The sequence below is a fragment of the Amblyraja radiata genome, chromosome 13 (assembly GCF_010909765.2).
Source record: "Amblyraja radiata isolate CabotCenter1 chromosome 13, sAmbRad1.1.pri, whole genome shotgun sequence".
Lineage (NCBI taxonomy): Eukaryota > Metazoa > Chordata > Chondrichthyes > Rajiformes > Rajidae > Amblyraja > Amblyraja radiata.
In genome coordinates, this window is record NC_045968.1 from 40304298 (window position 1) to 40321713 (window position 17416).

Below are 17416 nucleotides of genomic sequence, written 5' to 3' on the forward strand. Positions count from 1 at the left end.
ACTATCCTGTAATTTCCAGCTTAAACTTGGCTGCTCCTATCCTTTCCCTGCTGTCTTCTCACCTCTGTCCAAGCTGACCCAGAATGGCTCACAGTTCCCAGATCTTACAGCATAAAATTCTAATCATCTCTACATAACTAAAAGTCTTCGTCTTGTTTGTGCCCACGATGTGTCTGCGTGTGTGTCAATCTGCTTAATTCCTATCTTCTTCCAAACGCTAGGCCACAGCCTTCCCATTTTCACACTTCCCAGTCACATTTTCCCCGTGGTGGTGATAAACAACTTCCCGTCGCATTTCCACCTATATTTCCAAAGTTATTCATCGTTGAAATTTTAAAACAGCCCGATTTCTTCAAACTCCCTCATTTTGGAAAAAAAAATCCGAGTGACGTCACAATGCACTCGCAAGGCGGGACGGGCCACTCCGGGAGGGAGGGGTATTCCAGTGCCCCAACGGCAGTTTCCAGATTTTAAAACACTTGCATTTTAAAAACAACTTCACCATTGGTCACTCTTCCAACCACTCTTCCACTACCTTCATCCACAACGTACTTCAAACCCTCTACCAAGGCAGTCGAGTGAAGATCCAGTTCAGCTGACCATTTTGATCAAATTAATCTGTGTTCATTAACAACTGATATTGTGTTCAACCTATTTTTTTAAAACTTTCAAATTAAGCCAGTTCAACCTATTTTAATCATTTTTCACCCCCCCCCCCCCCTCCCCTAACAGTACCTCGGGTTTTAAAACACCTCGCAGTTTTAATCCTTTTTCACCCCTCCCCCCACCCCACTAACAGTCGAGTTAACACTAACTTTATTGCAATAAATTCATTTTTAACTTGATCCCACTGATTCCTTCATTATAATAACATTTAAAATATCTCACAAACAACAGAGGTTGCAGCTCTGATCCCTGACCTCTGACCTTGCCTGCCTGTGACCTTGCCAGCCCCTGACCTCAACTGCCCCTGACCTCTGACATCATCAGATGACCTCACCTGTCACTGACTGCACTCTCCTTTGGCTTTACCTACCCCAGGTCTCGACTGTCCCAGACCTAACCTGCTCTTGGCCTCAGCTGACCTTGACATCACCGGACCCTGATCTCACCGAGCCCTGACCTCAATTGGTCCTGGCCTCACCTGGCCCTGACCTGCCTGACCCTGACCTACCTGACCCTGACCTCACCTGGCCCTTCACCTCACCTTGCAGAATCACACAATTGTGCAGCACAGGATCTGGACATTCAGCCCATCACAATTTTACTGGCTCTCTTGAAGAGTTGTGAATGAATTTTAATGGCGTTGATATCCACATCTACTTTGCAGAATTTGTGGGGCAACCATCTCGATCTCCTCATGTGATGCCTGGTCGCACGTTCATTTATCAGTGGAGTGTCCCCAAAGAGTATGGGCCTGGCAGCAGTGACCCTGACTGCCAGACTTGGCTCTATTACTCAGCCGTGGACTCCATCAAGGACAGCAGTTCAGGTCTGATTGGACCTCTCATCGTGTGCAGGAAGAACGTACTGGACTCACGGGGAAAACAGGTACTGTAAGCTTGTGGATGACTCCCAGTTAGAACTCCAAGCAGATTTTACCCCAATACTGATGACCAAACTAAGATAGAATCCATCGATATGAAACGCTTTCATCAGATTATTAACAGAGATACTGCAAATCGTATTATGCAAAATTGCTTCATTCCAAAATAATATGAAGGCACGTTTCACACCATTAATTCATAAGTTTATAGGGCATAGGAACAGAATTAGGGCATTCGGCCCATCGAGTTTACTCCACCATTCAATCGTAGCTGATCTATCTTTCCCCCACAACCCCATTCTCCTGCCTTCTCCCCATAACCCCTAACACCCTTAATAATCATGAATCTCTCAATCTCTGCCATAAAAATATCCATGGACATGGCCTTGAATGTGGCAATGAATTCTACAGATTCATCACTCTCTGACTAAAGAAATTATGACAGAAATTGTGACAGTTTTGGCATGATATATATACAGTAAATACACAGGGTGATCAGAGAGATAGTCACAGATTCATAGAGAGAACCAACACAGAAACAGGCCCTTCAGCCCACCAGGTCCATGCTGACTGTCAAGCACCAGTTCACGTGAACCTTACCATGCCCCATTTTATTCTCCCCACATTGCCATCAACTACCCAGAGAAGAGCCAGGAATGGTTTGTAGCAGTCAATTAACCGACTGACATGTACATTTTTGGGATGTTCGAGCAAACTGGAGCACCCAGAGGAAAATCACATTATCACAGGGAGAGTGTGCAGATTTCACACATACATCTCTCCATCAATGGAACATGGTCAACATTCAATCCACAAATCCTTCTCAAGCAGTTGGGGATACAGTATATATTTCATACCAAGAGATTGGAGATGGCTTGAACTCCCTAGAAGGTTTATAGTCCCCCAGTGCTCTGTATTGGCAGGTTCCTGACAAACCTTCCTTTAGAGGTTAGGTGGCAAACCCAAATTATTGAATATATCTGGAATAAAATGCTGGCATCAATAATGATACCAGACAAAGGGTTAAAAACTGTAGAAACAAAGAACTGCAGATGCTGGTTTATACCAAAGATCGATACAAAGATAGGCAAATAATTAACTTGCTTCCCTGATGTCCCTCGTTCATTTAGAGTGATAAAGTCATAGAGGGATACAGTGTGGAAACAGGCCATTCGGCCCAACTTGCCCACACCGACCAACGTGTCCCATCTACACTAGTCCCACTTGCCTGCATTTGGGCCATATCCCGCTAAACATGTCCTATCCATGTACCTGTACAATTGCTTCTTAAATGTTGCGATAGTCGCAGCCTCAACTTCTTGTCTTGCAGCGCGTTCCATATGCCCACCACCCTTTGTGTGAAAAAGTTACCCCTCAGATTCCTATTAAATCTATCCCCCTTCACCTTTGCCTCGGTTCTCGATCCCCCGACTTTGGGCAAGACACTTTGTGCGTCTATCTTTCTTGTCCTTACACTCTGTCCTGTGTGTGTGTGTGTGTGTGTGTGTGTGTGTGTGTGTGTGTGTGGGTGTGTGAAGACCCACAGTTAAGGGCCTGTCCCACTTGGGCGTCATTTGCGCCTCATTTACGCGTCATGTGGAAAATTGGTCGACGCGTTCAGGATTTCGTAGAGTACCGAAATCCTCGCACGCCACCTGCATGACGTATCGCTTACACACGCTGACGAATTGGCTACGCCGCTGACGCATTGGCTACGCATGCTGACGCATTGGCATCGCACGCTGACGTCACGACATCGGACGTGTATCGTGTGGTGACGCATGGTTACGTCACTGTGCATCAACGTCAGTAAACATGCGACCCCGCGCGCCGCTCCCATACGCAGTCGGCCCGCATTTTACGCATCATGTAACCTCTAACCTCGTCAACACAGACCTCTTCCTGGGTTTCCTGCTAGACTTTCTTGTTGTACTCCTGCCTGGCTGATCTGTAAGTATGAGGGCTGCTGCTAACAGACGTCTCTGTTGTTGCTGTAGCAATAAAATCTGTTGTTCTTCCATGATGGTTTTGATGCAGAATGGGGAAGCAGGGTATCCTAATGACATCACGCGCACCAGACGGCTGTGCTGACGCATGATGATGCATGATTTGTGCGAGACATTCGCGCGTCAGTCACTACCAGCCTGTCGCGTAAATGACGCGCAAATGACACCCAAGTGGGACAGCCCTTAACTGTCCATTGCAAAGGTTTAGCTAATCATTTAGTTCATGAACAATTAAGGATTGGGTAATAAATCATGGCCTTAACAATGACACTTCTGAGCATGAATACGTGTAAAATGTTTGTATGACTCGGGCTGGAGAGTTGTTATTTTTAAAGAGGGAGATGTTTCAAGTATGTTTCTCATTTCATTCATCCAGCTTGAAATCTTTTGTTTTGTTTCCCAGAAAAATGTGGACAAGGAATTCTACCTGATGGCGACAGTATTTGATGAAAACCTAAGCTGGTATTTAGACAGCAACATCAAGAGATTTACAACTAAACCCAAAGCTGTAGATAAAGAGGACGAAGACTTCCAAGAATCAAACAAAATGCACGGTGAGACTTTAAGACGATCATAATGGGCACACCTGCTGGCATCCCCACACAGAGATGAAATACTCTTCATTTAGGTTTAGCTGATGGCGTAATGGTGGCACAGTGGTAGAGTTGCTGCCTTACAGCACCAGAGACCCAGGTTCAATCCTAAACTGTACAGAGTCTGTACGTTCTCCCTGTGACCACGTGGGTTTTCTCCGGGTGCTCCGGTTTCCTCCCACACTCCAAAGACATATGAATTTGAAAGTTAATTTGCTTCGGTAAAATTGTAAATTGTCCCTAGTGTGTTGGATAGAGCTAGTGTACGGGATGATCACTGGTCGATGTGGACTCGATGAGCCGTGGGGCCTGTGTTCATGCTGTATCTCTTAAGTCTTAAAGTCTAAAGGCATAGGTCTAAGGGCCTGTCTCACCGGCCATTTTTTCGGCGACTGTGACAGTCGTAGCAGGTCGCCTAAAAAGCGGCGACTGAACCCCCCCTATAACAATGTCTACGACAAGCTACGAGAACCTACCACCTAGTCGACATCAAGCTACGGCAAGCTACCGACAACCGGCGACCCATTAGGATGTCCACCTACGACCACACCTACGACAACCTATGACCACACATGCGACAACCTACGACAACCAAAGTCAACCTACGTCCACCTAAAATGTTACGACTCTTTAGGCGACTTGAGGAGACTACTTACGACCATACCCACGAGTCTAGTCGCCTGTAGTCGCCGAAAAAGTCGCCTAAGTGGGACGGGGCTTTAGGTTTATTATTGTCACATGTACCACATGTACTGAGGTACCATGAAAAGCTTTGTTTTACATGCTATCAGAACAGATCAGATATACCGTACATTGGTTCAATCTATTCAAACTCAAGTGCAATAGAAAGAATATAGTTCTCAGCATTTTGGTGCATTGGTTCATTAGACAAGTGTCCTCAATGGGGTGGAGGTGAATCAGACAGGACTCACGTGTCTGATGTAAGGCAGCTTATGTAAGGACTGTTCAGAAGCCTGATAACAGAGGTGAATAAGCTGTTCCTGAGTCTAGTGGTACACACTTTCCAGCTTCTGTATCTTCTGCTGGACAGGAGCAGGGAGAAGAAGAAATGACTGGGATGGGACAACTCTTTAATTATGTTGGCTGCATTTCTGAGGCAGTGTGAAGTGTAGATGAAGTTAACGGTGGGATTTGAATTTCTGATTTGAAATCAAAAATGTTTGTACAAAATAGCATTTAGCCATTGGTTGCAGTTTTATGTTTCAACGGTTTAGTTAGGGAATTCACAATGAGTTGATGAGAATGTGGAGAGAATAGGTTATAGGCTATATTGGAGGGAAAAGGAGATTGCTCTATGAGCTATCATAGATTCTAAGGACGGAAATGTTGTCCTTGTATGTTGTAAGGAAATATAGAATATGCTTCTGATTGGTGCAGAGTCCATCAATGCTCAAACAGAATGGATGTTTGACGATTTGTTTTGCATTTTCAATACCTTCACCTCACTCAGTCATAGAGTCATAGAGTGATACAGTATGGAAACAGGCCCTTCGGCTCAGCTTGTCCACAGTGGCCAACATGCCCCAGCTCCACTAGTCCCACTTGCTTGCATTTGGTCCATATCCCTCCAAACCTTTCCTGTCCATGTGTTTCTTAAACTATGGGGTAGTCCCAGCCTCAACTACCTCCTCTGGCAGCTTGTTCCATACACCCTCCAGCCTTTGTGTGAAAAAGTTACCCCTCAGATTCCTACTAAATCTTTTCCCCTTCATCTTGAACCCATGTCCTCTGGTTCTTGAGTCCCCTACTCTGGGCAAGAGGTTCTGTGCATCTTTGCATCTTAGTCTGCGAGTCCACATTCACACTGGGAAGAATGTATTGATTCTGTATGTGTATAGTTGGATGGTTAGTAAACAGATTTACTGCCAGTGATATGTTTGGCACGCAGTGGGAAGAAATCACACCAGGTTTTGGTTTGTCCGACAGGGCCAGATGGTAATGACAATTTCTAATTGCCCTTGATCTATTGCAGTCCCTCTGGTGATGGTCCTTCCTCAATGCTGTTGGGCAGGATGTTCCGTGATGTAGACCAGATGACTCTAAAGGACTGGCGATATATTTCCAAAGTTATAACGATGTACAACAGGAAAGATGTTGTCAAGCTGGATAGGGTGCAGAGAAGGGATGTTGCCAGGACCCGAGGGCCTGAGCTGTAGGCAGAGGTTGAGCAGGCTAGGACTCTATTCCTTGGAGCACAGGAAAATGAGGGGTGATCTTATATAGTAGAGGTGTACAAAATCATGGGAGAAATAGATCGGGTAGACGGACAGAGTCTCTCGCCCAGAGTAGGGTAATCGCAAACCAGAGGATATTAAGGTGAGCGGGGAAAGATCTAATAAGAACCTGAGGGGTAACTTTTTTACACAAAGGGTGGTGGGCATATGGAACAAGCTGCTGGAGGAGGTAGTTGAGGCAGGTACTATTGCAACGTTTAAGAAACATTTAAACAGGTACATGAATTAGAGGTATATGAGCCAGACACAGGCAAGTAGGATTATTGTAGATGGGACATGTTGGCTGGTGTGGACAAGTTGGGCCAGAGGGCCTGTTACAACTCTGTATGATTCTCTGACTCTATGACTATAACTTATTGGTATTGATATTGATTTATTATTGTCACGTGTACTGAGATGAGAGAGTGCGGAATATAGATTTGCAGCATTGTGTAACATTACAGTAGCAGAGAAAAATGCCGATGTTGGCAACATGTAAATTGGAATATCGAGACTTCACCCTCACTTATGGATGTTTGAGAACGGAGAAGGAGAAGCTGTTCCTGCGCCTGGTGGTACATGCTTTCAACCTTTTGTATCTTCTGCCCGATGGGAGAGGGGAGAGGAATTACCAAGGTGAAAACATTTGTTGATTAGGTTGGCTGCTTTGCCAAGGCAGTCTGGTGTAGATGGTGAGATGTCTGGTCTACGCGATGGACTGGGCTGCATCCACAACTCTCTGACATTTATTGTGGTCATGGGCAGAGCTGCTTCCAAAGCAAGCTGTGATGCATCCCAATCGCTTTCTATGATACATCTGTAGAAGTTGCTAGGAAGTCAATTAACCTACAAACATGCACGTCTTTGGAGCGTGGGAGGAAACTGGAGCACCCGGAGAAAACCCATGCGGTCACAGGAGAACGTTCAAGCTCCGTACAGACAACACCTGTGGTCAGGATCGAACCTGGGTCTCTGGTGCTGTAAGACAGCAGCCCTATCTCTGCTTCACTGTGCCGCCCGTGATTTGGATTAAATAGTTAGCGCAATAATGCTTAAAATTCATAATCTTTTTTTTCTCCTTTTCTCTGGAATGTGATTTTTAGCAATCAATGGATACATGTACGGCAATCAACCAGGACTGCAGATGTGCAAGGGAAACTTAGTGCACTGGCATCTGATGGGCCTGGGGTCAGAGGTCGACATCCATGGGATTTACTTCCAGGGCAACACCTTCACAAGCCGAGGGACGCATAGAGACACAATGAATCTGTTTCCACACATCTCAACCACCGTCGCCATGCAGCCAGATAGTTCAGGTAGAGATGTCCAGGTGATATTTTGCAGATGATATTTGTAATAATGTTAAACAAAATAGAAATTGTGGCTGGTCTGGTGTAGAAGATCAATATCTCCATCTAATGCAGAGAAAAAAACAAGTGCTTGAATGAATCGGTCTCACCATTATAATATAGTTTACCTCTGTATATTATATTGCTTCTTGCACTCCTGTGATCCATTAACAATCTTCTGCCCACTCCTGGAGATGCAAGGAATGGCAGGTGCTGGAATCTTGAGCAAACCACAAAGTGCTGGAGTAACTCGGTGGGTCAGGCAGTTTCTATGGATGCAGACGACCTGTCTGCAGTGCTTTATATTCACTCAACATCCTCCTGCAGGAGGATGAAGGGTGATTTTATAGAGGTGCACAAAATCAAGTGAGGAATAGATCGAATAGACGCACAGTCACGTGCCCAGAGTTGGGGAATCGAGCCAGAGGACATGCATTTAAGGTGAGGGAGGATAGATTTAATAGGAATCTGAGGTGTCACTTTTTCACACAAAGGGTGGTGGTTGCATGGAACGAGTTGCCAGAGGAGGTAGTTGAGGCAGGTACTATAACGACGTTTAAGAAACATTTAGACAGGTGCATGCATAGGTTAGGTGCATGGGTTTACTCCCACACTCCAAAGACGTACAGATTTGTAGGTTAATTGGCTCCAGTAAGAATTGTAAATTGCCCCTAGTGTGTATGATGGTGCTAGTGTACGATGATCACTGGTCGGCACAGACTCGACGGGCCGAAGGGCCTGTTTCCCCTCTGTATCTCTAAAGTGACAAAACTAGACGATAGAACTGTTGACACATGGGAGGGGTATAGTTAAAGGGTTAGAGGCGTATTGTCAAATCATTATTATGTGATCTCTGTTAGTCCAAAGTGGATAATCCAACAAGGCTTTGGAGTCAAGTGTGCCCGAAAGTCAGTGGTGGACTTGTACTTGATGGCCAGTGGGCTGGAGCTGTAAAATTCCCAGACTCAATCCTTGGAACGGTTTGATCTTTACTTTATGACATTGTCTTATGCAGGCACATTTGAAATTTCCTGCAAGACCACAGATCACTTCGCTGGAGGAATGAAACAGTTTTATACAGTGAATAAGTGCTCCCTGTTCAACTTTCCTTCATTTTCTCACCATGAAAAGACGTACTATATTGCAGCGATTGAGATCGAATGGGATTATTCACCCTCAAGGAATTGGGAACGGCAACGGCATATATTTCATGAAGAAAGGTAACTGTAGGAGGGAATTTTGTGTTATACCCTTACCCTGAATTTGACTTTACTTGGGGGCCAGCTCAAATAGGCACAGACACAAAATAAAACATATCCTAGATCAGCGGTAAGTTTATCGAACTAGTGGGTTTATTGAAGGCCTTAACAGGGGCAATCACAGTGGCACAGCAGTAGAGTTCCTGCCTTACAGCCAATGCAGCGCCGGACACACGGGTTCGATCCCGACTACGGGTTCTGTCTGTACAGAGTTTGTACGTTCTCCCCGTGAGATCTTCGGTTTCCTCCTACACTCCAAGGACGTACAGGTTTGTAGGTTAATTGGTTTGGTATAATTGTAAATTGTCCCTAGAGGGTGTAGGATGGTGGTAAACGGGGCTGCGGAACGTTTTTGAGCGATCGCTGATCACCGGCCTCGGGGGTACCCGGTGAGGGAGCGGAGCGACGGAGCGGGGGGAGGGCGGCACAATTATTATTTGTTGTTGTTGCTCGACCTCCAAAAAACTGGGGGATAATACAGGCCATCCCCCAACTCAAAAAGTGGGGGGATATATCCCCCCTCTCTCTGCCTTCCTCTCTCTCTCTCTCCCTCTCGGGGCCAACTCCCTCTCCCTCCCTCTCGGGGCTGACTGACTCCCTTTCTCTCGCTCTCTCGGCAGCAGCTAATCACAGCCCTTCGTTCACTGCCCCATGTCTCGACTGTGAACCGTGCTGTGATTGGCCATTGAGCGGAGGGGAGGGAGGGTTTGGGGGGCAGTCGGTTTCCGCTACGGCTGGTCGTGGTTTTACCCAAAGATCATAGAGCGGTGGTTTTACCGCGCTCACTGTCCGCTTATTCTGAGATTCTGGATGTCGGAGGTCCTCAGAAGAAGAGAAAATTACGCCTGCGGGCCAGATAATTTCGGGTTATGAAGCATGTCTCGCCAAAAAAGTGGAGGGGCTGCAGCCCCCCCAGTTCCGCGGCCCATGGTTAATGTGCGGGAATCGCTGGTCGGCATGGACCCGGTGGGCCGAAGGGCCTGTTTCTGCGCTATATCTCTAAACTAAAGTACGCACAGAAAGAACCCAAAGTGTTTCAAATATTCGCTGTACCTATAGCATTTTTATATTCTCATGACACAATGCTTACTTGTGAATTTGACATTTTTGAAATGTCATCATTGATCAATGTCTCTGTATCCTTTCATCCTTGTCTTTCTTCAGATTTATCTTTAACTTTGTGTTTCCTGTTATTTTGAAATAATCTCGTCTAATAGATCTAACAAATGGACAAAAGACCCATTTCCTGTGCAGTTTTATTATCTTCAGCTGTTTACAACCCCCAATTTTTTATTTTAACTAAATTAGTTGTGCTGTAGAACCTAGGCACCATGACACATCTATTTATGGTGTCATTAGCATCCTTAGGTTCCCTATGTTGACCATTTCCCCCATCATGCTTTCCCAATATATAGGCTCTAGCGTTAAACACATTACAAAGCACTCATCTTCCTTAAAAGTTTCAACATTTCCGGCAACAGTAACTCTTAGACAATATGTGGGAAGATGGCCCAACCCATCCATGCGGACCAAGATGCCGTATCCAAGCTCGATCCATTTGCCTGCGCCATGCCCCTATCTCTGCAAATATTTCCTATCCATGTACCTCTGATCATTGTTTAGTTTAGTTTAGTTTATTATTGTCATGTGCACTGAGGTACAGTGAAAAGCTTTTGTTTGCATGCTGTACAGTCAAAGAAAAGACTACACATGATTATATTCAAGTCGCCCACAGTGCACAGATAAAAGATAAAGGATATAGAATGATTAGTGCAAAGATATAAGATTGGTCCAACAAAGAGCAATTAAAGATAGTTCAAAGATCTCCAGTGAGGTAGATGGGAGGTCAGGACCGCACGCTAGTTGATGACAGGATGGTTCAGTTGCCAGATAACAGCTGGGAAGAAACAATCCCTGAATCTGGAGGTGTATGTTTGCAAACTTCTGTACCTCTTGCCTGATGGGCGAGGGGACGAGGGAGTGAATGGTCTGTCATTATGCTGGTGGTCTTGCTGAGGCAGCGTGAAATGTAGATGGTCAATGAAGGGAGGTTGATTTGTGTGATGGTCTGGGCTACATCCCCAACTCTCTTCAATTTCTTGCGGTATTGAATGGGGCTGTTCATAGCCTTAATAGGTCCAACATTTGAGTTTTTCTTTATCCTCTGCGTTCAAGAGAGAGTTAAATATAGCTCTTAGGGCTAACGGTATCAAGGGATATGGGGAGAAAGCAGGAATGGGGTACAGATTTTGGATGATCAGCCATGATCATCCAGAGAGAGAGTGTCACACAGAGAGTGGTGAATCTGTGGAATTCTCTACCACAGAAGGTAGTTGAGGCCAGTTCATTGGCTATATTTAAGAGGGAGTTAGATGGCCCTTGTGGCTAAAGGTATCAGGGGGTATGGAGGGAAGGCAGGTACAGGGGGATACTGAGTTGGATGATCAGCCATGATCATATTTAATGGCGGTGCAGGCACGAAGGGCCGAATGGCCGACTCCTGCATCTATTTTCTATGTTTCTAAGATTAAATCCAATTCTCCCAAAGTTTTATCAACTTGGAACATATTATTTGCTTCTATTAACATGTCTATTTTTGTGCTTACATCTTTAGTCCCGGCGAGGCTTATGTAGTTCAAGGAAATGTGACAATTGGTTCCAAGTATAAGAAAGTCGTTTATCGGGAATATACTGATAAGACATTTACCAAACAAAAGGAAAGAACTAAAGAGGAGCAACACCTGGGAATTCTAGGTATTCTGCATGTTTATTTAGTACCTTTTGTTGCTGGGTTATTGTTTTTTTTTTAAGAATGGATGTTCCATGTCATTATGGAGTGCACACAATAACCTCCATCTTAACACCAAAAAAACCAAGGAGATAGTTGTGGACTTCAGGAGGGGGAGGAGGAGGACTCAAGCAACACCAATCACCATTAAGGGCACTGAGGTGGAGGTGGTCGCTAACCACAGGTACCTTGGGGTGCAGCTTGACAGTGAGCTGAACTGGAAGTGTCATATGGAGGCGGTGTACAGGAAGGGACAAAGCCGACTGTATTTTACAACCCCTACTGTGCAGTGTCTACCATTCAGTGGTGGCCAGTGCTCTGTTTTTTGCTGTGGCCTGTTGGGGAGATGGCGCCCACATAGCGGACAAAAACAGACTGGACAAGCTAATCAGGAAGGCCGGCTCAGTGGTCGGGGCTGAGCAACGAACGGTCCAGCAGATGGTAGAGGCCAGAACTCTGAACAAACTGGGCTCAATAATGACCAACCCCACTCACCCACTCCATGCCCTGAAGGTGATCAAGAGCAGCATCTTCAGTCAGAGGCTGATTGCACCAATGTGCAAAACTGAGAGACATAGGAAGTACTGTTTACCAGCTGCTATAAGGTTATATAATGCGCATAAATAGCTGCACTTTTTTTAAATTAATTGTATTTTAACTTGTATTTTAACTTGTATTTTAACTTGTTAAGTATGGAAGCCATTTGAGGAAATGTGTGGTGTTATGTCTGTCTTGAAGCTGTCGTGGCACTGTAATTTCCTGTAAAGGATTATTAAAGGTATAATCAATCAATCAATCAATTAGTTTATTGACACATTTATACAGCTTTCTAATGAAATGCTTCAATCATAATGACAAGTGTAAGTAGGAAAACATGGCAGATGGTTATATATAATGGAAACAGGTAAATGGTAATAGTCCTCATCTGTTAGATACTAATGTTCAGTGTGTTGTATAGCGGTATAGTTGCTGCTTACAGATTTGTTCTCTCCACCCACAGGTCCTTTACTTCATGCAAACATGAATGATAAGCTCAAAATTGTCTTCAAAAACCTCGCTTCAAGGCCATATTCTATTCATTCACAAGGAGTGAAGGAAGAAAGCCCTACGGTTAAATACACTCTTCCAGGTAATGGTCTTATACCATGGTTATGGTTTGTTCTGTGGTCAGGTCTCCTTCTTCAAGTTTTAGGTCTAAGGCACCAAATGAGGCTCCACGCAAATTGGAGAAACAGCACCTCATATTTAGCCTGGGCCGCTTACAATTCAGCGGTATGAATATTGACTTCTCTAACTTCAAGTAACCCTTGCATTCGCTCTCTCTCCTCTGCCCTAGTTCTCAGACTAGTTTGACTGTCTTCCTGATTAAATTTGACTTTATGTGCTTTGTTGTCACCTTCCCCCCAGCTAACAATGATCTATTGTACATTTTCCTTGAGCTTCGTCCTCTTTGGTCTCTCGTTTTCACACCTCACCCTTCCATGTCTCTCGTTTCCCTCTCCCCTGACTTTCAGTCTGAAGAAGGGTCTCGGCCTGAAACATCACCCATTCCTTTTATCCAGAGAGGCTGCCTGTCCCACTGAGTTACTCCAGCATTTTGTGTCTATCTTCTCTGTAAACCAGCATCCCCAGTTCCATCCAACGCATCTCATTTACTGCCATGCTCGAGCTTCCAAAAGACCAAACCTGATCTAACGTCGCAAAAATCACAGCATCTGCACTCTCTTGTGTTTCTCTTGTGTTTCTGGTTCTAATGTTGACTGCACTTGGAACTTACGTTGAGTAATTGATATCTTATCTTAGAAGTTCACCGAATGTAAATACGGAGGAATTAAAACAGGGCTAACTCAATATCGTCCCTAAGGTGCTGGAAAATAGCTGGTAATTTAAAACAAGTGGCAATGGTATTTAGAAGATAGAAATTGGGTAACTTACAACCCAGGGGTATGAATATTGACTTCTCCAACTTCAAGTAACCCCTGCATTCCCTCTCTCTCCATCCCTCCCCAACCCAAGTCACACCAGCTTGTCGTTCTCACCTAGAAAACACTAACAATAGCCTGTTTCCTTTATCTTTGTTACTTTTTTGCATATCTTTCATTCCTTTGTTCTATATCTCTCTACATCATCGTTTACATCTCTTATTTCCTTTTCCCGTGACTTTCAGTCTGAAGCAGGGTCTCTACCCGAAACGTCACCCATTCCTTCTCTCCAGAGATGCTGCCTGTCCCGCTGAGTTACTCCAGCATTGTGGGTCTTTCTTCAGTTTAAACCAGCATCTGCAGTTCCTTCCAACACAAGGGTATTTAGAAATAAAGCTTACCAAGTCAGGCAATGTTCTTCCTGTGGTTTCCCACAGAGGCAGGAAGACAGGTTCAATACTAAATAATGCGGCAAGGTCACAGAGCCATTGATCATAAGACAGGTCATCGACCCATATGATAAATGCTTTGTGTTTAACAGTTTTACTTGCTTGTGCTAAACATTTGTGGGATCTTTGGTTGCTGGTTTTCCTCATATGCCAGGTTCCAGTTAAGTTCAGCAGAAGAGGCGGCATGGTGGTGCAGCGGTAGATTTGCTGCTTTACAGCGCAAGAGACCTGCGTTAGATCCTGACTATGGGTACTGCTTGTATAGAGTTTGTACATTCTCCCTGCGACCGCGTGGGTTTCCCACGGGTGTTTCGTTTCCCTCCCACATCCCAATGACGTGCTGGGTTGTAGGTTCATTGCAAATTGCCCCTGGTGTGCAGGGAGTGGATGAGAAAACATCGAACTTTGTTTACGAGAATGATCCTAGGATGGGCTAACATATGATGAGCGTTTGACAACACTAAGCCTGTACTCGCTGGAGTTTAGAAGGATGAGGGGGGGCCTCATTGAAACTCACTGAATAGTGAAAGGCCTGGATAGAGTGAATCTAGAGAGGATGTTTCCATTAGTGGTAGAGTCTAGGACCAGAGGGCACAACCTCGGAATCAAAGGATGTACCTTTAGAAAGATGAGGAGGAATTTCTCTAGTCAGAGGATAGTGAATCTACGGAATTATTTGCCACAGACGGTTATGGAGACCAAGTCAATGGATATTTTAAAATATTCTTGATTAGTACGGGTATCAGGGTCATGGGAAGAAGGCAGGAGAATGGAGTTGATAGGAAAAGTAGGATCAGCCATGATTGAATGGCAGAGTAGACTTGATGGGCCGAATGGCCTAATTCGGCTACTACAACTTATGAACTTATGGTTGGCATGGACTTGGTGGGCAGAAGGCTCGGTTTCCGTGCTGTATTTCTAAAACTAAAACTAAAACCTAACTAAGGGTTGAACTTTACAAAGTGAGCTCCGGAGATCTCTCTTCAGCATCCTGGACATTGCACTGTTTACAACAGGACAAGTGAGAGCAGCCAAAGTAATGAAGAGGTGCCCATTTATAGCTGGAAGTGACTGGACGATCGCACTAACAAAGAAGGATTAGTATGTGGCCCGTCAGGTGAATCAATGTCTGATTAAACTTATCTTACTTGCAGGTGAGACAGAAACGTATATTTGGAAGATTCCCGCTCGATCTGCCCCTACAAATGAGGAATCCCGGTGCATTCCATGGGCTTACTACTCAACTGTAGATCCAATTAAGGTACTGCAGGTTAATGCGTTGAATACCAATTTTCTGGCAACTGAAGGAGGAGGAGGGGGTGGGGGGGGTTGTGGAGGGTCTGTGGGGGGGGGAAGGGGGGGGGGGTGTCGAGGAGGGGGTGGGGGGGGGACAGTGACCCGAAGTAGGCGTGGTCCCAATGGGCTACAATGTGAGCCGCAACAACAGCCATGTCACCGCACTGTGTGGTGGGTGAAGAAGGCTTCACTGGAGCAATTTGCGAGTCGGTAATGGGTTTGGAAGCCGGGGCTCTAAATGGCCGGGGAGATGGTGGGAGCCGGGGATGGGCCGGCAGCTCATTCCATTCGCATTCAGTTTACATTTAAGTTTCATTTTACATTCAGTTTACATAAGTTTACATGACAGATGGCACAATGGGCTAAGTGTTCGGCTGGCAACCGGAAGGTAGCTGGTTCGAATCCCGCTTGGAGTGCATACTGTCGTTGTGTCCTTGGGCAAGACACTTCACCCACCTTTGCCTGTGTGTGAATGTGTGTGAGTGATTGGTGGTGGTCGGAGGGGCCGTAGGCGCAGATTGGCAGCCACGCTTCCGTCAGTCTGCCCCAGGGCAGCTGTGGCTACAGAAGTAGCATACCACCACCGAGTGTGACTGAGGAGTGAATGAATAATGCGATGTAAAGCGCCTTGAGTATTAGAAAGGCGCTATATAAATCCCATCCATTATTATTATTATTATTAAGTTACATTTCCATTTAAGTTTAATTAAGTTTCTGTCACTCCATTGTGCTTTAGAGGGGTGTCATTCGCAGGACAGGGGTGGATTATCGTTTCATTATCACTTCACCTCTGTTGGTCCAGTAAAATGGAGAATCCAGAAAGGGTCTGGAACGGACGGTGCCAGAAAATCAGTGTTCAACTTGCAATACATCAATAAGTCAAGCTGACCGACAACAATTGTCATAGAGTATAGAATTTAGAACAGTACAGGCCAGGAATAGGTTCTTTGGTCCACAATGTATATGTCGAACATGATAAACAAATCTCCTCTGGCTTCATGTGATACATATTCCTCCCTTCTCTGCATATCCATATGTCTATCTAACAGCCTTTTAAACTCCACTATCGTATCTGCTTCCTCAACCACCCCTGGCAGCACGTCCCAGGCACCCTCCACACTCTGTGTAAAAATAAACTTGCCCCGAACTTCTCCTTTTAACTTTGCCCCTCTTACCGTAAAGATGTGCCATCTAGACCATTGGCAACGTCCCTTTGAAGTTATCATTCTCAATTCTACAGGTTTGTCTTTCTTCAATCCTTGAAGATAAGGTTTGTGACAGCAATTCTTCAATCCTCCCCTGATCTTAAAGCCAAACTCCTTTATGCTCCCTCCTTCTGCAATCGATGCAGTTTCTTTTACAACAATCAGTTGTCCTCTTGTTTTCCATCAACTTGCCTCCTCTTTCCCCTCTCCACTTCCCCTCCTCCCTTGCTGGCCCTACTTACATTTCCTCTTCTCATTTTGGGCATCCATCATTTAAATCCAGTTATAATCTTCCTTCGCCGCTACTCCCAACATTCCACAAGTTGGCGCCATGGTTATTCTTTGCCTACTGCCCCCGTTAAGTGGGGCGGCACGGTGGCGCAGCGGTAGAGTTGCTGCCTTACAGCGCCAGAGACCCGGGTTCAAATCCTGACTGCGGGTGCTGTCTGTATGGAATTTGTACGTTCTCCCTGTGACCACGTGGGCTTTCTCCAGGTGCTCCGGTTTCCTCCCACACTCCAAAGATACGTTAATCGGCTTCTGTAAATTGTCCCTAGTGTGTAGGATGGTGCTAGTGCGTGGGGTGATCGCTGGTCGGTGTGGACTTGGTGGGCCGAAGGGCCTGTTTTCACGCTGTAAAGGATCCCGACCCAAATTCATGTTCTCCCGAGATGCTGCCAGTCCATTGAGTTACTCCAGCACTTTGTGTTCTACTCAAGACTCCAGCATCTGCAGTTCCTTGTGTCTCCATGACAACTGATACGTTTGG

The 17416-nt window shown here is 45.3% G+C and overlaps 1 protein-coding gene across 1 annotated transcript in view; it reads left to right on the forward strand.

Annotated features, from left to right (window-relative positions):
* LOC116979925 (ceruloplasmin) overlaps window positions 1-17416 on the forward strand; it is a 43135-nt gene that overhangs the window by 18895 nt on the left and 6824 nt on the right. Inside the window, exons 10-16 of the mRNA XM_033031866.1 lie at window positions 1331-1551; window positions 3956-4106; window positions 7483-7695; window positions 8744-8948; window positions 11602-11741; window positions 12776-12904; window positions 15301-15407. Coding sequence (XP_032887757.1) covers window positions 1331-1551; window positions 3956-4106; window positions 7483-7695; window positions 8744-8948; window positions 11602-11741; window positions 12776-12904; window positions 15301-15407 — 1166 coding nt within the window. The remainder of the gene's footprint in view (window positions 1-1330; window positions 1552-3955; window positions 4107-7482; window positions 7696-8743; window positions 8949-11601; window positions 11742-12775; window positions 12905-15300; window positions 15408-17416) is intronic.